The sequence below is a fragment of the Lithobates pipiens genome, unplaced genomic scaffold (assembly GCF_037356315.1).
Source record: "Lithobates pipiens isolate NorthernLeopardFrog02 unplaced genomic scaffold, aLitPip1_a1.2 Scaffold_25, whole genome shotgun sequence".
NCBI lineage: Eukaryota > Metazoa > Chordata > Amphibia > Anura > Ranidae > Lithobates > Lithobates pipiens.
In genome coordinates, this window is record NW_027507787.1 from 102,021,087 (window position 1) to 102,041,175 (window position 20,089).

General features: G+C 43.4%; 1 protein-coding gene across 5 annotated transcripts in view; it reads right to left on the reverse strand.

The window, feature by feature from the left end:
* LOC143930463 (calcium-binding protein 2-like) overlaps positions 1 to 20,089 on the reverse strand; it is a 167,276-nt gene that overhangs the window by 59,282 nt on the left and 87,905 nt on the right. For 3 of the 5 annotated variants that reach the window (XM_077454790.1, XM_077454789.1, XM_077454792.1), the window contains exon 2: positions 4,918 to 5,082. The exons of the other annotated variants lie outside the window; for them this stretch is intronic. In XM_077454790.1, the coding sequence (XP_077310916.1) occupies positions 4,918 to 5,082 (165 nt within the window). The remainder of the gene's footprint in view (positions 1 to 4,917; positions 5,083 to 20,089) is intronic. 5 annotated transcript variants of the gene reach the window in all.

Genomic DNA, 20,089 nt, shown 5'->3' on the forward strand with positions numbered 1-20,089 from the left:
CCACCCTGGACTGGAAGTGACATCATGACATCACTCCAGTCCTACAAGGCCATAGGCTTTCACTGTATGGTTGGGGCAGTCTATCTGAAAACGCCCCAACTTGACACCTCCTTGCCCAACTCTACCAGCTCTGAGGTAATATTCACCTTATCCATATGGGGGCGTTCTCTCCTTAACCTTGTAGAAGTATTCCAGTCTGCACCTACTCTGTTTCTAGGTGAGTTATCCCTTCTATAGATGGCCACCTCTCATGGAGCTGTCTGTTCGGTTACAGACAGGCCCATTGGTTTCCCATCTACAACAGCCAAAGGTGCATCCAAACTTGTCATTTCTAACAGTTCATGGAACTTCAAATTAGGGCTGCTTCTATCTGCCTTGTGCAAGCTTACTCTGACTTTCTTGGACAGCAGTCCACCTACAAGTTATTCCTGCAGCTATCTGTCTGCATCACCCCAGCTGGGCTATCCTACTCGACCCCTTTCCATCCGCCATATCTCTGTCACTATGTCTTGCAGTTCCATTGCAGAATGGATTCTCCCACCCCCTACTTTTTGACAACGAAGTGGGTCACAAGGTCCCCTATTTTTGCTGCTTGGCTATACATCACTTCTATCTCGATTGGATCAGACCCCACAATTTTTTGGCCCAGACACCCAAGTCCTGACCTGACCCTGTGTATATGGGTATTTGTTATGGCCAATCCTGTTTATTGACAACAAGCTTAATGGAATGGGTAATCAGCCAAATGATCAGACAGAGATAACTGTAACAAAGTTAGAAGTAACACTGAAACACTTCAGGATATTGAAAGCTGCATAAATAAATGATAGCAGCACAAACATGGATTTTTGACAGTAATGTCTTGTGAGCCAATTAGGGTCACATGTGGCTGCAAAGCATAGTCTATATAAGTCTCTATAAAAACAGAGAATCAAACTGAGAATCAGTATTTCAGTAAAATAGTATAGAGCACAACTACCTTTGATTATCCTCATAGGCAACATTCTTCACTGTGAAATGATGTAGCTCTGGTAACAAGGGGGAACAGCTTGAGGGATTCAAGACCTAAGTACAAAGCGCCACCCCAATGGAACTGGAGTACTCCAAGACTCCCTGCAGTAACTGGGTCTTTTGGAGAAGCTGCAAGCTATTAGGCGCAAGCTATTAGGCTCTGGCCCTAAACATCGTTAGTAAATAGTGACTCTGCTACAGTATCAGTGCTGGGAGGACCGCTAAGTCGGCAAACCAGATTTAGAAAGCACCATTATGTCCAATGGGCAAAGTAACCAACTGTAGTTTTAATACTATAAAATAAGGCTTCCTTGTCAGCCATACTGACATTTTAAAGATGAGAGTAGGAGAAATGTCCAAGTGAATATCTAGGGTAGCGTGAACATTGCAAGCAACATTTACCATGTTTCCCATACCCTTTTTTACCTGGCAGTTGTGAGGCATTTGGCCGACACTGAAATACCTACTAAGTTTTTCCTTTTTGCATCCACAAGTAGTAGGATTGCCACCTTTTCTTCAAGTCAAATCTGAACACTTCAGCATCGCACAGCAGTTTTTTTTCATAGTATGCATAGATAAACTATGCATAGATGTTGCTATTAAATACAATTTCCAATCATATGAAGTTAATCACAAGAGTCCCCCTTTACATCAGTGTCCACAGTCCCTCTTTACATCAGAGTCCACAGAGTTCCCCTTTTACATCTGAACTCGCAGATTTCCCTTTCACTGTAAGGGGGACTCTGCAGACTATAGTGTAAGGCCTCATGCACACGAGACGCAGGTGAAAACTCTGCTCAAAAAAAGCTGAAACGCGCGTTTAGAAACGTGCGTTTTGCCGCGTTTGCATGCCGCGTTTAGACGCGATTAGCCGCGTTTGCGTTTATAAGCGTTTATAAAGATAACATCATGTAAACCCTCCCCAAGCTCTCAAAGCATGTTTTTTTTAACTATTTCTGCTATTTTGATCAGAGTGAGCAGCAGCAGCATAGAGAGCAGTTTTACACTTGCATTTGCCTCTCTTTCTGTGGTATATATTTTGAAATGGATCCCATATTGAATATGTCAGGAAATGCTCCTGATGTTGCTCTTGATGAGACAGCAACGTCGTCGCAAATTTCGTGAGAGGGCCATAGTCAGAGCTCATCGATATTGGGCCCATCCGTTGATGGGACAGCGAATTTCCGTTGGATATTTCACAAACATGTATGTGCAGCTGCGTACCTACCCCGACAAGTTTTTTAATTTTAGCCGGATGTCCATTGTCACATTTGATCTGCTCTTAGAAAAAGTATGACCTGGTCTGACATTCGTGGACACCAATATGAGAAACAGTGTGTCACCAGAGGAACGTCTGTTGGTAACGATCAGGTATGTGTATATATTTATAAAATATATTTATCTATAGATGTACAGATGAATTTTTTTCTCTGTCCTTTATTTTTAAAAAAATAATGTCTATTTATAGCAAATTATCCAATTTTTTAAAATATCTACAATTTTCTTGTGGCAATTTTTAACATGTTTTCATTATTTGTAATATAAAACAATATTAAAATAGTTAATTATTTATTTTTTAATCTTAATATATGTTTTTATTCATTTTTTCTAGTTTCAAATTGTTTTATTTAAAAGCAAATCTATGTTAATTTGATTTTTTATAATTGTTTTAAATTTATTTGGCCAATTTTTTTATATATTTTTTTCGTGAAATATGTACTGATTAATATATTTTAATTCTTTGCTGCTGTATATGGTAGTATAATATTTTTTAATGCCTTATTAAAATATCCAGAATCCTAACCCTAACCCTTCATCCTAACCCTAACACTAACCACTAACCCTAACCCCTAACACTAACCCTACCCCTAACAGCTAACCGTATCCCTTACACTAACCCTAACCCTAAACAACCCTAACCCTAATCCAACCCTTAATCCTAAACAATAACCCTAACGGATAACCACTTACCATAACACCCAACCCTAATGACCAAATTACATTGCCGCAGATGGTCACAGTTGACTTTGAGGCCATGTAACTCTAATGCAGAAAAGTGTATGACATTTTGTGACTCGAATGTGGGGCCCCCTATCTCGGGGTCACTTAGTGATAGGAACCCCCGAATTTGGATATGTTGTAGAGCTAGATACACAGTATCTGCATACCGAATATGGGGATCCTGGAAATAATTGGCCCCAAGATATGGGCCCCCAAAGTCGGGTCGCAAAATGTCATTCTCAGATCATATTTCTGAGTTTTCAGGTCCAAAAAATTGGGTTCCTTTAAAAACGCATATAAACGCAAACGCGGTTAAACGCGGGTGCCGTGTTTAGCCATGTTTTGCGTCTGAAACGTGGACATTTTTGCGTCTGAACCCATTTTTTTGCTTCTGGAAAAACAAGGTTAAACGCAACTGCATAAAAACGTCAAAAAACGAGACTGTGTGCATGGACACATAGGATAACATTGAATGAGTTCAGGGGCACTTGAAAAAAGTGTCCAACTGCATCTGAACACGCGTTTAACTGCGTTTCGTGTGCATGAGGCCTAAGGGAGAACTATGGGGACTCTAACACAAGGAATGCTCTGGTGTACCGAGAGGACTCTGATGTAAGTGGGAACACTGTGGCCTCTGGTGTAAAGGGTAGCTCTGATGTAATGAGTGCTCTGAGAACCTTTATTTACCTTAGCATACTCACTTAGAGGCAGGAGAGAGAAGGGAGGAGGGGGGAGACTTCAGTCACAGACAGGGATAGATGGTGTGCTCACTCACCCCTTGGCAGTCAGCCCCTCTCATCCAGATGTATCTGAGCCTGGTGGGCTTCAAATTTCCCGTCCCCACTTTCCTTTTCTATGGTACAGCGCTGTGGATTGGAGTGTGGTCAGACAAAGAGGGGTAGGGGCAGGAGAAAGAGGTGCAGATTGAGCCCTCTCTACTTTCCCATCTGTGCGTGTGTTTGGGGGGGCTGTTAGTGCTGGCTTTGTGCAGTGTGAAAGAAAGTATAACAGACACTCTCAGCTTAGACAACTGCAGCCAGTAACCCTGCTGGGAAGCCATAGTCTGGTCTAAATAATGTTTCAAGGTCTCAGACAGTCTGAAATCTGGACACATGATTCCAAACCTGAACTGTCTGGGTGAATCCCGAACAGGTGACAACCCTAACAAGTAGCTTAGCTTTAAAATGCAACTGTCATGAGTAAAGCAGGGGGGATGCTATTGCTGGCCTCCTGAAAATTCTAGTTGCCTGGCTACTGCCTACTTTTTGAGTCACAGGCCCAGAAAATGCATGCCATAAATGAGTGGAACGATTTCTTATCTCTGTACTTATTCCAGGTAGCAACTGCAAAAACACTGAAGCCAATAAATGAGAATGACAGCCAGGGAACAAACATTCTCAAAGGCAGAAGTCAGTAATGACCGCCTAGATAATTCACTGGTGATAGGTGTATTTGAAAGCTTAAATTACACAAATTAGTTTAGTCAGGGTGGCCATTGACTTCCCATGGACCAGTGGCGTGTCCAGAAGCCAACATGGTCCTAAACATGTTTTGTGAATGGAGTGGGAAAGAAAGGGAGAAATGACCATATGCTCTCAGTGCCACTTATCTTGGGTAAGAGGTAGGGAAATTGGTATGCAAAAAATGCACAAATCATTTGATCGAACCATGTGACTGATATCCCCGAGAGAAATCCTCTCTAATTGGAATCTATTTTTGCCATAGATGAAGTCTATGGTATTTACCAATACATGGTCTTTCCTTCTTGACACATTATTATACTTTTTTGACCAATAAAGTAATATTTTATTTGAAATCTTTGTATTTTTTTTAAATCTATGTAAATGCCAGGACTGCTTACAATATTCTGCCCCCAAACCCCCAAACACAATTCCGTATACATACGATCTGTGTGATTGCGATGCTGTGTCGAAGGAAGATGCAGGCCGTCCCTGCAAGACTCTGCAGCGCAGCGAAGCTCTGCAGCGGTCGTGGCCAGCTGTCCACAATCTCAGCACCCAGGTCAGAGGGTGAAAGGGGAGCAAGCTGTAAGTGGGAGTGCATCCCATCCTGATAGGAGAAAAAAGATCAAACTCACTATATGCCTTTGTACCAAAGGAGCAATATTTCTCATGTAAACAGCTAACTAAAAACCTCATTAAGAGGGTGGGCTTAATTTACTAAAGAATATGGTATGAGATAATTGGATCATGTAACACATTTTTCCAATTATCTCATTCGATATTCATAATGTCAATTCACTGTCAGTTTATGCGGTATTTACCATACTAGTAAAAAATGCATGGTAAATACCGCATAAGCTGACTCTAAAGTCAATTCACGAAATTAAATAAATACATTCATTGAATAAGTCATGGTCTAGCAACGCATTACTCAAAAAATATATTCAATTAGCACTACTTGTTAAGGAGCCGGCACCCACTGGCGTCCTTTACAACCAGTAAATAGCATTGTTGTTAAGGAGTGGAGCGGCCGTCGCATCCTTAACCATAACTCATCTGCTGTCAGTGGGTTTCCCTACTGACAGCAGAATGTAAACAAAAGAATTGTTGGCATTTAAAAAATTGAAAAAAACATGAGTTGGGTCCCCCTCCCAATCCCCCTAAAGCATATTGTCCCCATGTTGATGGGGACAAGGGCCCCTTCCTCACAACCCTGGGTGATGGTTGTGGGGGGTCTGTGGGCAGGGCGCTTTATCAGAATCTGGAAGTCCCCTTTAACTAGGGAGCCCCCAGAGCCGGCCCACATGTGAATGTGTATGGGGTACATACCCCTACTCATTGACCAAAAAAAGTGCAAAGTAAATAAAAACAAAACAGTCTTTGACAAGTCCTTTCTTCAAACCTCCCCCCCCCAAAAAAAACCTGTCCCCCAAAGTAGATTCAGCGTCAATGATGATAAACGCCAGCTGCTGACCTAAAGAACAACCCGACCTGCACCGATGCTTGGCTCCCAAAGACAGCTCCAATGCCACCCAAAATAAATAGAGGGGCGGGGCCACCTGATAACGTCACAAGGAGACACCCCCCTTATGACGCAATCACCACAGCCCCCCCATGTTGGGGGCATGTGGCTTGTTATAGTTCAGTCGGGGGAGAGGCGCTTTCTCACCCCTCCTTTCCTGGCCAGCTGGCTGGATGCTCAAATAAGGGTTTGGTATGGATTTTGGGGGACCCCATGCTATTTTTGAAAAGAAAATTAGTGTGGGGTTCTCCTTTAAATCCATACCAGACCCGAAGGGCCTGGTATTGATTGGGGGGAACCCCTGCGCTGTTTTTTTTTTAAACTGTATTTTAAATGCTGGCAATTCTTTTGTTTACATATTGCTGTCAGTGAGGTTTACTGCTGACAGCAGATGAGTCATGGTTGTTAAGGACACAGCTGCCACCCACCACTTAACAACCATGCTGGTTGTTAAGGACAGTACTGCCCTAGTAACCAATATGACTCTCACATTTATTCTTCTCACTCTGGAAGAAAGACAGTTAGAAACGTCATCTGGTTCATGTGAACATGACACAACCTTGAGTGCAATTTCCTTGGAATGCCTGCATGGTACCTTGTTTTTTCTTGTATTTTCATTTTCAAACATAGCAAAACACAGAGAAAATAAACTGTGTTTATAGAACCTTTTCCCATCAATCTATTGCATTGTATTACAATGTATTGGGGAAGATCTCTTATGTTGTCCCTTGGTTGTGTTGACCTGCATTTTGTCATTCAAATCACTCTTAATGCAATGCATATCAATACATGTCAAAGTACGTCAACACAAAAGGTGTATTAAAGCATGCATTCCTGCTATGAACTATGCTTAAGGGCCTGCTTACACTACCATGTTGCAAAAACATATGGGAAACAATGTACACGTTAACGGAATGGCACCCCAATGCAACTCCAAGTGTGCATGGCAAAAAGTAGGAGGACCTTTTTTTTATTGCGCTTTGAGATGTGTTACCGCCCATTCATATTGACTCTCTAATGCAGTTTGACCCAGGGCACAGAAATGCATGCTCTGCATTCTGGTATGAATAGACCTAATACTACTATGCATTTTCTCCTGACTTCTAAAGGCTTTCCTTTGAGCAGACTTTATTTTTTCATATGGAAAATAGAATAGAATAAAATTGCACTAAAATAACTACATATTTTTATTGCTTTAACACCTGGGATTGGAATTCTGTTTTGAATAGAATGACTGTTCACAGCCTTATCTTAACTTTTCAACTTGGTATGGCTGATGTGATGTAGGAATGTGTCTGTAAGAGAAGATTCACATTGCCCTTAGCAAGAAATCTGAAGTTAGATTTCATTTCCAAACCTACACTGCTAAATAATAGCTAGAAGCTAATTGGTTGTTTTGGACAACAAGAACGTTTTCTTACTGCAGACTTTTCATACATCAGCCCCTATGGGATTTGCGAGAGCTGTACCCCACATAATGCAAAAGTGGGCATAATGATTTTATTAACTTACAGATTTCTTTTGTCGGTAGAGTAACTCTTCCTCTATAGTAACCATTCTTCTTCTCCTTTATTATTGCAGGTAAATAATGGATTCCAGGCAGGGCCGGTGCAAGGATTTTTGACACCCTAGGTGAAACCTCATTTTGCCACTCCCCTTGGCTCCACCCCTCACTCCACCCCTTTGCCCTGCCCCTGTATACCCCATCTTTTTAATGAAGCACCCATCAATTGCAGCCCACCAGTCCCCATCAAATGCAGCCTACCAGCATCCATCAAATGCAGCCTCACCAGTGCCCATCAAATGCAGCCTCACCAGCGCCCATCAAATTCAGCCTCACATGCGCCTATCAAATGCAGCCTCGCCAGTGCCCATCAAATGCAGCCTCACCAGCGCCGATCAATTGCAGCCTACCAGCATCCATCAAATGCAGCCTCACCAGCACCCATCAAATTCAGCCTCACCAGTGCCCATCAAGTCCAACCTCACATGCACCCATCAAATGCAGCCTACCAGCATCCATCAAATGCAGCCTCACCAGCACCCATCAAATGCAGCCTACCAATGAATGTTTGCTTGCTTCCATTCATTCAGGAGTTGGGACACAGACAAAGTCCTCTGCTGCCACTGCGCCTCTGACACTATGTGCGCATGGAGCAGCAGCTGCCTGCTGATGCTGAGACTTAGTTGCTTGCTGCAGAGAGAAAAGAGTAAAAACACCAATGGCCGGGGTGCCCTAGTCAGCAGTGCGCCCTAGGCGGCCACCTAGTTTGCCTAGTGGTAGCACCGGCCCTGATTCCAGGCAGAAACAATACACCATTATTGAGTTCTTGACAAAGAAGGGGTGCAGGCTGTTCGAAATCCACAAGAAGCTACAGAATGTTTATGGAGATGACACATTGAGATGGGCAATGTTTTGCTATTGGTGATTCTTGTCAATGTATCATGTCTGTGTGCCTTCTGTGGTTGTTGGAGAGCCCGCACCCCTCCTTTATCAAGAACTCCATGATGGCATGTTTTTCTGCTTGGAATTCATTATTTATTTGCAATGAAAAAGAAGGGTTACTATAGAGAAAGAGTTACCAACATTTAAAAATTTGAACGATCTATGTAGGTTAATAATAAATGAATGTCCACATATGCATTACCTTAAAGTGGTGCCCCCCCCCCCCCCCCCAAAATAATATGATGACATTTCCTAAAAAAAAGAAAAAAAAAATTCTAAAAAAAAATGTAACTTACCTCTAAATGCCTGTTGCTAGGGGATCCCTCTTAGTCTGCCTCCTTCAGTGCCCGGGCACCTGACATCACTTACCCTCAGTGCAGTCAGTCATTTATGACGCATAAGAGGTCCCAGATGACTACAGAGTGTATCACGGCACACTGAGCTGCCCTCGCATGCGCAGTGAGTACCCACAGTAAGAATGCTGGTGCTGCCGAGCGGAGCAGGGAACGAGCGGACCTTCATTCCCCCGCATCGCTGGACCCTGGGACAGGTAAGTGTCCGATTATTAAAAGTCAGCAGCTGCAGTATTTGTAGCTGCTGACTTTTTTTTTTTTTTTTAAGGGGCACCCCACTTTAAGTACAGCCCTCATTAAAAATCATAAAATATAATTGTGAAAAAATCATTCCATTTTAGAGACTACATAAGGTTAATACCGATAGTATTTAGTATATAAATTCCTTTATTTTATATGTATGCATTTATCATTTTCTCCACACTTACATGTAGACAAATCTGTCCAGCAAAATTGACAGGGCTTGAGAAAAAATATAAACCGCCAGAAGATTTAACCTTATTTTGACCAAAGGTCACAAAGCTAAGCTGCCCAGGCAGTATCAGTCAACAGAAACAGAAAGGGCTCTTTTTTACTTTATTAGTAACACAGCGCCTACCGCTTTAACATGCATTTTTTATGTGCTTTTGATACTTATGTGATGCATTTTTGAGGCGTTAATGAAGCTTGGCAAATGCCCTATGTGTGTTGGTTTTCTATTTTTTAAAGGGGAAGTGTTTTTAAATGGGAAGCGATGATAAAAAAGTAACCAGATTTGAGGCATGGTTAGGTGTTGGTGTGGTAGCTGTTTTTATTTTTTTATTTTTCTTATTTTGGTGATTTTGGTGGCTCTGTAATACCCCAGTTTCCTGGTCTATTAGCATCACTGCTCTGCAAATCTCCAGCTCATCAGTTTCCTGACTCAGTAGATCTCCCATTCAGACATTTCTCAGCTCAGTAGTACCCTCGGTTTAGTAGGTCCCCGCTTCGGGCTTATCAGATGCTTTGTGAATTGGAAAATTCATTTGGCTGTACTTCTCCTGTCGATCACAGGAGTGCAGTTTGTTTTGCACTCCTGTGACCCGTTTTCAGCAAAGAGGTCCTGAGAGACTGAAGTCTGCTTTCTGCTGACGTCACAGGGTCAGTGCAGGCTTTGGCATCATCACAACCATAGAGATAGGATCCGCCCAGATCCCTGTACCCGAACCTGGCTCAGCCTCTCAGTGAGCCGCTGAGAGCCTGATCCAGCTGCTTCCACCCCCTCCACAGTTCAGCGCTCCAGTAAGTGAGGAGGGGCAGGACAGAGAGACGCTGACTGACAGTCACCAGCTCTCTGCTCACGCAGCTGTGAGAACTGAGCAATTGGTAGTGTTCGATCACTCGGTTCTTAGTGTTAGAGGCACCGGGGGACAGATCCAGCATCGGAGCCATGCTGCATCCACTTATGTAAGTAGGATTAAAAACAAAACAAAAAACCCATGCTTCTCTTTTAAATAAGGCCCTGCATGACATATCAAAACATGTTACTTGGCATCCCATTCAAGTGCACCTTTTTATCCATCAATGTACATCAAAGGGGCCCATGAAAGTCAATTGGAGTACTTGAAACTGCTGGATACATGCATTGTTATGCATGGTTGTAAATGCCTGATGAACTTGTGTCTCTTTTCAAAATGACAAACTATGTAACTATAATTACTAAGATTGTTCCCAACAACACATCATGTGCCCTTTGCCTAGCTACATTGGAAACTGGAAAGCTCTTCTCACACTTTCCTAGATGCTGAGCACATAATTTAAAAAAACATGTCTACATGCATGAAAATGTTTGTTAAAACACAAGAACTAGGCCAGCATATGGAGATTTTATTTGTTTATTTTTTCTATTAGTTAAACCGGAAAGACTTGCGTCTCTTTTCAACGTAACTATGTAACATAAAATATGCATGAAAACGGAAGTGCATAGGGTGAAGCCAGCCTAAAAGGTGACCATTGTAAACATTCCTGGCAGTGTTCTAGTTTGTCCCAACCCTGTCATTCTCACTTTGGCTAAACAGCTTGATCTGCAAATAAATATAGATTACGGATTGAGAAAAATATGAAGTAAGGAACATGGAAACAAAAAAAACAGATAAAGAGTAACTCCACTATTGTTGAGAAAAAACATTCCCCTCTGGGTGTTTAATCACTTCAGCCCCAGCAGATTTTACCCCCTTCCTGACCAGAACACTTTTTACAATATGCGTCGCTTTAACTGACAATTGCACGGTCGTTCAACGCTGCACCCAAACAAAATTTGCGCCTTTTTTCCCCACAAATAGATTTTTCCTGACAGACTCCATGGCAGCCTACGTATGGGTTAATCCCGCCCCTCATACCTCATAGGACCTCACTCCCATAAATCTTTGCTTCTAGCCAGAGACTGTGTTCCTTTTTTGTCTTCCTCCTAGGACCAAGGTGTTTTCTTACCTTTCGGAAGCTTTAATCCTATCCTGGTGGTTTCCACGTTGATGATGATGGCGGTTATTCTTGGAGTCCATATTTCCCAGCTATTAGCAGGGAGGACACAGGCACTGAAGAGCGATGCTGTGAAGATCTTAAAGTCATCCATTTGTTGACAGATTGCATCATGGCCATTCGTCCTAGCTATTAGCGGGAGGCCCTTTATTAATGTGCCGATCGTGCAGAGAGTGTATCGACCCTCCCAGTCCCAGGATGGATTGTGCTGGCTTCAGTGTGGTGATGTATAACATTCTCATGGCAGCCTGTTTTTGTGTGTTTGTTTGTCCTTACCTGCTCCGGTGTAGCCATGGCGGCTGGAACGCTTTGCGATCCAGTCCGCCGCTATTCGCTCTCTCTGTGCAGCTGCGTGGCTTCGAATGAGATCGAGGCTTGGTTGGCGCGTGCGCAGTTGGGACAAGATGGCGGCAGTCGCGCATGCGCGCGGACGCCGTAGGAGTGGCGGTAGTTATAGCGCAGGTGCGCTGCTAATGTAATGACATCATCATGGCGGCAGATTTAAATAGCTGTCAGAGACAGCTATGCTTTGGAAGGTTTCCAAGCAAGGCAGCTACTTCCCGTGCTTGTGGCTTTTCTACTCAAGGTGGGGGGGGGGGGGGAGTATTATTGTGCGGTAATGTGCATATCATTGCTCTCTCTATTTTCCTACCTTTTACATGCTTATTTGAATTGTGTTTGTTTTAGCCGTTTAAATCTCTGCTGCGATGGATGTGTCACCGCCCCCTAGTGGCCAACCCTTATGCCACAGGTAGGATGGATTTTTTTTCCCTCTGCCTGTTTGTATTTGGGTTTCTGGAGCAAGTTAACCATTTATCCTCTTTTTTCAGCCCTTCTAGGTCTGAATCTCACGTCTTGACACACGGTGATAGTGACAAGTCTAGGTCACAACGCCATCATTCATCTTCAAGCACTAGACATACCGGATCATCCTCCTGACATAGGAGGGAAGGCTCAAAGTCTGGTTCTGGACACCATTCTTACCGCCATTCCAGCTGTTCTGTGGAAAGGACTTGCTGGAGATGTAAAACTCAGGTCCCAGAGGGTAAATCTCTCTGCGAGTTATGTTACTCTCGGGCTATGAAGGAAAGAGGATCTGAGGATCAGCATGTGGAGGCTCTGGTCAGGAAGGTGATCCAAGAATCCATGAACAAGTCAGATTCCAGCCATACTTTCAATCCTCCTTCGCTTCCAGCCCTAATTACTGAGGTGGTTGATCCTGAGGCTCCAGGTCCCTCTCATCACAGTCGTTCTATTAGTGGATCCTCCGATAGCGAGGTGGAGACGGATGAACCTGGCGCAGGTTTTGAATTTTCTCAGGTTCCATTCCTGGTTAGAGCAGTCAAAGATGCTTTAAAATAGGATGAACCAGTGGAAGCTCCCTCTAAGCAGAGGAAATACTTCAAGCATCTCAAGAAAGACCGCCCAAATTTTCCTTTTTTGGAAAAACTTGGTGAAATTATTTCTGTTGAGTGGAACAAGGTTGGGAGGAAAAATTCCTCGATCTCTAAGGTAGCAAAAATTTATCCTTTCAAGAGCGATGAGGTCAATCATCTTGAGTCGGCCCCTCTTATTGATGCCGCTTTGATGAGGTTGGTGAGGCATGTTACTCTCCCTCTGGAAGATTCAGTTTCCTTCAAAGATGGTCTGGAAAGGAAGATAGATACAGACCTCAAGCGCATCTACATTACTGCAGGCATGGCTTGTAAACCAGCCCTAGCCCTTGCTGCGTTATCTAAGGCCATTGAATCATGGACTGATGATATAGGTACGACCTTAGGAAGCATTTCTGAAGAGCTGGTCAAGAGTTCACCAGTGCATGAACTGAAGATGGCCTCGGCGTTCCTGGGGGAGGCATCCCTGGACATAATTCGTCTGGTAGCTCGCGTAATGCTCTCTTCGGTCATGGCTAAACGTGCCCTGTGGTTGCGCCCATGGGTTGCGGATCCTGCCTCTAAGCAGGCATGGTGTAAAATTCCTTTCGAGGGATCTTCCCTCTTTGGGGACAAACTTGACTCAGCTATTACCCGTGCTACCGGGGGTAAATCGGGTTTTCTGCCCCAGGATCGCCGTCTCGTGGGTCAGAGAAGAGTTCTCCCCAGACAAGAACTGGAACATGCTAGGGACGCACGTCGTTACAGACCTGGACACGAGTTTAGGAAAAACTGGAAAAGAAGCCAGCCTTCAGGTAAAAAGTCCTCAAAAGCTTCTTCCTCTGGTGGTGGGGAGGCTTCGAAGTCTTTTTGATATGGGGTCTGTCCAGATGGAGCAAGTCGGGGCTCGTTTACTCCGTTTTCAGCACGTCTGGGCAGCCTAGATTCAGGACTACTGGACCATCAAAACAGTCTCCTCGGGACATTCATGGGTCTTCAACAATCCACTCATTCACCAGTTTATCCCAATGGTTCTTCCCCATTCAGAAGAAAAAAGACAGATTCTCGTATCATACACAGAATCATTGATGGCTCAAGGAGCCGCCATCCTGGTTCCAGCCGAGGAAAGATTTCAAGGAGTTTACTCCCCTCTTTTCATGGTCCTCAAAAAGAATGGCTCCTGGAGACCGGTCATCGATCTGACACATTTAAACTCCTTCATAAAAAAGGAAAAATTCAAAATGGAGTCTCTGATGACAATACGCCAGGCTATTCAACCAGGAAACTGGTTTATCTCCATAGACCTCAAGGATGCCTATTTCCACGTACCGATTGCAGAAGATTACCAGAAGTACCTCAGGTTTGCAGTAGATCAGGTGCATCTTCAGTTTACATGTCTCCCATTCGGGCTTTCCACTTCGCCTCAAGTATTTTCAAAACTCTTACTGGCGGTCGTGGCTTTAATCAGGTTCAGACGCATCCGGTTACATCACTACCTGGACGATCTGCTCCTACTTTCTCAAGACAAAGAGCAACTGTTGTCTCATTGGGAACAGGTTATTTCTACCCTAACAGAGTTTGGCTGGCTCCTGAACAAGGAGAAGAGCCATCTAGAGCCAACGCAGTCTCTAATCTTCCTTGGAGCCCAGTTCAACACGGTAATGAGCACCATCTCCTTACCCCTGGAGAAAATTCCGGTGTTCTGAAACAGGATTCGGCTTGCAATGTCATCTTCTCTCCTCAGAGTCTCTCAATGTCAAAAGATAATCGGCACTATTGTAGCCACAGCCCCTATGGTGAAGTGGGCACAATGGAAAATGCGTCCCTTTCAGAAAGGGTTCCTCCAACAGTGGGATCCAAGGGCTCGAGATCATCTCGTCCGGATAACCCCTTCCATGCGGAAGAGCCTCCCTTGGTGGCTACAGCGGAAAAATCTCCTTCATTGTCATTCCATAGCACCTGTTTCCTGGGTCACAGTGACAACCGATGCCAGCAGCAGAGGTTGGGGTGCTCTCTGTCTCTCGGAAGTAGCCCAAGGCAGTTGGGATTTCCCTGTCCAGAGTGTGGTATCGAACGTGCTGGAACTACGAGCTGCTTTTCAAGCGCTGCAAGCCTTTCTTCACCTGGCGTCAGGAGCTTCAGTTCTCCTTCGAATGGACAATACAACAGCTGTATCCTACGTCAAAAGACGGGGGGCACTCGCAGTCTCTCTTTACTGAGGGAAGTAAGCCCAATTATTTCCTGGGCCGAGTCGAATCTGAGGGATCTGACGGCGGTTTATCTCCCAGGAGTTCAAAATGTCCAGGCAGATTTTCTTTCAAGATTCTCCCTGGACAACAACGAATGGTCTCTCCACAGCGAGGTATTCGATTGGATTCTGTCTCTGGGGATCCTACCGGAAGTGGACCTGTTTGCCTCCCCGTGCAATTTCAAACTGGAGAAATATTACACGAGGTGTCGTTGCCCTCGGGCCTTCGGAGTGGATGCCCTGACAGACCAGTGGAGATTCCACAAGGCTTATGCCTTTCCCCCGACTCTGATCATTCTCCGATTTCTGGCGAAGCTCAGGTGGGAAGAGGTCAAAGTAATAGCGGTTCTTCAGTATTGGCCCAACAGGCCGTGGTTCCCACTCTTGTTGCAGCTCAGTTTCCAGGATCCAGTTCCTCTGCCCTCCAGACCGGATCTCTTGTCACAGGGAACGACTCTTCACCCATGTCCATCCCAGCTCCATCTGATGCCATGGTTTTTGAGAGGGAAAGGCTGGAAGCGTTAGGTTGTCCCGACACGGCAATCGCTACTTTACTGAATGCTAGAAGACCAGGTACCAACAGGGTCTATCAGAGAATTTGGTGAAAATTTGCAGACTATGTGTCCACAATCAACGGTTCGTGTAAAGACCCGAAGATCCTTGCGGGTCCAGGTTTCCGCAATATCTGTCTTTTCAGGTGTCTCCTGGGCCAAGCACCCTCTCACAAAACAGTTCTTCAAGGGAGCAATGAGGCTCAGACCTCAGACCAAGGTTTTCTAAGTGGGATCTCCCCTTTGTCCTGGATTACTTTTCAGAGAAAGATTTACATCAGGGGGATCAAGTATCTATTAAAGAACTTTCTTGTAAAACTGCCTTCCTAGTAGCCATTACATCAGCTAAGAGGGTTTCAGAGATCAGTTCTCTGGGCTGTAAGGAGCCGTTTCTCACTTTCTTCCCTGATCGAGCAGTTTTGATCCCTATGTTAGGGTCAAATCCGAAGGTGTCATCCGCTTTCCATGAAAATCAGGAGATTGTGCTTCCAATCTTTCAGGCCTCTGAAGATTCTGGTATTCATCCTTTGGACTTTGGGGACGTTTTGAAACAATACTTGAAAGCCACAGCTCCTTTCCGGAAATCTGTTCATCCTTTTCTACGGAAAGAATAAGGGTTTACGTGCTTCTTCCCGAACTATTGCAGCTTGGATCGTTCAGGCCATCCAAGGGGCTTATAAGGCTAGGGGCTTGGCTCCTCCAGAAGCGCTGACAGCTCATTCTACTATGAGCGTTTCTACATCCTGGGCGGCTGCCCGTCACGTTTCTCCAGAAGTGATTTGTAAGGCGGCTTCATGGTCGTCAATCAATACATTTATGAAGCACTATTGTGTAGAACCAGCGTCCTTGTCTTCGGTTAATTTTGGTTTGAATGTCTTATCTGTTGACGGTGCCAATTGCCCACCCGGGTGTGTATGGCTAGTTATTTCCCATACGTAGGCTGCCATGGAGTCTGTCAGGAAAATTGAAAATTTATATCAAATACTTACCGTAATTTTCCTTTCCTGATGGACTCCATGGCAGCAGGAGTTCCCTCCCGTTTGCTGGAGTAGGCTAAGTTACAGAACACAGTCTCTGGCTAGAAGCAAAGATTTATGGGAGTGGGGTCCTATGAGGTATGAGAGGCGGGATTAACCCATACATAGGCTGCCATGGAGTCCATCAGGAAAGGAAAATTAAGGTAAGTATTTGATATAAATTTTCCATTTTCTTTTGGGGGTATTTGATCACCTGTGAGGTCTTTATTTTTTGCACTATTCACACAAAAAAGAGAGTCAATTTAGAAAAAAAAACAACAATATTTTTGACTTTTGCTATAATAAATATCTCCCAAATTAAAAAAAAAAAATTCTTCATCAGTTTAGGCCAATATATTCTTCTACATATTTTTGGTATAAAAAAAATCTCAATAAGGGTATATTGATTGGTTTGCGCAAACTTTGTTGCGTCTACAAACTATGGGAAAGATTTATAGCATTTTTAAGGCATTTTTTTTTTGCCTAGTAATAGCGGTGATCTGCGATTTTTAGTGGTATTGCAACAGACAGATTGGACACTTTTGTCACATTTTTGGGACCATTGACATTTATACAGTGATCATTGCTTGGGAACCGGTTAATGTACATCGAAAGGATTTTTAAAAAACTTTGTTGCAGACTCCCACCTTTTGTTATTCTGAAGAAATCCCTATGTCTTTGTCTGTGTCCATGTGGTAAGTGAATCTAATAGGAGTAGTTTCATAATTATTAATTAACTGTTGCATCTGCAGTGCTCTAATGAGGAAAACTCTAGGGTCTATATCCCTTTAGATTTTCTACTTGGAGTATCTCACCAAAAATTACATTTTTGTTGCAGGGAATGCCTGAAATCTGGCTTGTATCTTAGTGCAGACTTTTGGGAAAATCAGTGAGCCAATCACATAAACAGGAAATTATGTTTCTGGGGGGGTCTGTACACATAAAATTACATTGCTGCAGATTGAAAAGGAAAGGCAATTTCTAATAACATTCAATTACAATATGACCTATGTAGCAATTGTATACACTATATTATTATTTTTTTTTACTTGCTATTTTCTCCAACTGGGACACCAAAATCTAAGAGATATACAGTGCATCCAGAAAGTATTCACAGAGCTTCACTTTTTCAACATTTTGTTATGTTACAGCCTTATTCCAAAATGAATTAAATTCATTATTTTCCTCAAAATTATACAAACAATACCTCATAATGACAAAAAATGTAAAATAAGTTTGTTTGAAATCTTTGCAGATTTATTAAAAATAAAAAAGGAAAAAATCATATGTACATAAGTATTCACAGCCTTTACCATGACACTCAAAATTGAGCTTGGGTGCATCCTGTTTCCACTGATCATTCTTGAGATGTTTCTACAACTTGATTGGAGTCCACCTGTGAGTAAATTGAGTTGATTGGACATGATTTGGACCTACAACAGCATACACCCGTCTATATAAGTTCCCACAGTTAACAGTGCATGTCAGAGCACAAACCAAGCCATGAAGTCCAAGGAATAACCTGTAGACCTCCGAGACAGGATTGTATTGAGACACAGATCTGAGGAAGGGTACAGAAACATCATCTATTTGTTTATTTTTTCTATTAGTTAAGCCAGATAGACTCCATCTGTAAATGGAAGATGTTTGGAACCACCAGGACTTTTCCCAGAGCGGGCCGCCTGGGCAAACTGAGCAATCGGGGCAGAAGAGCCATAGTCAAGGAGGTGACCAAGAACCCCGATGGTCACTCTGACAGAGTTCCAGCATTTCTCTATGGAGTGAGGAGAACCGTCCAGAAGAACAACCATCTCTGCAGCACTCCACCAATCAGGCCTGTATGGTAGAGTGGCCAGATGGAAGCCACTCCTTAGTAAATGGCCCGCTTAGAGATTGCCAAAAGTCACCTGAAGGAATCTCAGACCATGAGAAAAAAATTCTCTGGTCTGATGAAACAAAGATTGAACTATTTGACCTGAATGGCAAGCATCATGTCTGGAGGAAACCAGGTACTGCTCATCACCTGGCCAATACCACCTCTACAGTGAAGGATGATGGTGGCAGCATCATGCTGTGGGGATGTTTTCAGCAGCAGGAACTGAGAGACTAGTCAGGATTGAGGGAAAGATGAATGCAGCAATGTTCAGAGACATCCTTGATGAAAACCTGCTCCAAAGTGCTCTGGACCTCTGACTAGGGTAAAGGTTCATCTTCCAACAGGACAACGACCCTAAGCACACAGCCAAGATAACAAAGGAGTGGCTACAGTACAACTCTGTAAAAGTCCTTGAGTGGCCCAGCCAAAGCCCAGACTTGAATCCGACTGAATATGTCTGGAGAGATCTGAAAATAGCGGTGCACCGATGCTCCCCATCCAACCCGATGGAGCTTGAGAGGTCCTGCAAAGAAGAATGGGAGAAACTGCCCAAAAATAGGTGTGCCAAATTTGTAACATCATACTCAAAAATACTTAAGGCTGTAATTGGTGACAAAGGTGCTTCAGCAAAGTATTGAGCAAAGGCTGTGAATACTTATGTACATTGGATTTTTTTTCGTTTTTCATTTGTAAAAATGTGGAAAAAGTGAAGCACTGTGAATACTCTCGGTATGCACTGTACCTGCTTGATGACATTTATGTCATTGCTACACATTGATTTCAAATTAGGTCACTGCCAACAAGCAGCTAAAGTGACACCTAAGCTCACATTTTTATAATAAAATTAGTACAATATGTTTGAATTTAGATAAAATATACTTTCCATATCTCTCTTCCTTTTGTTTCATCTCTTAAATGCAAGCTTTTTCTATTATTCTCAGACTTGCTGTACTATGTTAGCTATGTTTGTCCTCCTTGTTCAACCCCCCCCCCCCCCCCCGTGTGAACATAGCCTAGCCACCCTTTCCTTCCTGCCCCCGAGATGGGCTACATATTTTCATGCAGACATATTCAGCTCTATGGGAACTGTGGTACACACAGGGTGGAGCATATGACTAGAAATAACTGTACTGCTCACTATGCACTGGTAGTGGTGAAGTGCATCAATTGAGGATAGGGAGTGTGCACATGACAAAAAAAACTAAAAATCATGGTATACTTTATATTTTAAAACAATTGATATAAAAATTGAGTTTAGCGTATTGCCCAGATTGTATTGCCCACATGGCCATACAACTCTGGTCTGCTACTTACTGGTCACCTCTTGCAGAACTACACCATACTGTATAGTTATGTCCTATACACACCAATGCATACTGTGGTTACACCTGCCAGCTGCCATATTACTACAGTTCTACAGGGACACATTAACCACGGGTGGAACCACAATGCACAGTGGAGGACTTAGGCAAACTCTGAAGCGTGTTACGTGTTTAAAATACCGAGGGGTTGATTCACTAAAGGCAAAAACACTGTGCACTTTGCAAATGCAGTTGCTCCAGATCTTAGTAAATTAGGTAAAGCTTCACTTTGCTTGCACATGATTGGATGGTGGAAATCAGCAGAGCTTCCCCTCATTTACTAAGCTCTGGAACAATTGCTCTTACAGAGTGCAACTGCACTTTGCAAAATGCACAGTGTATTTGCCTTTAGTAAATCAACCCCAATGCAGC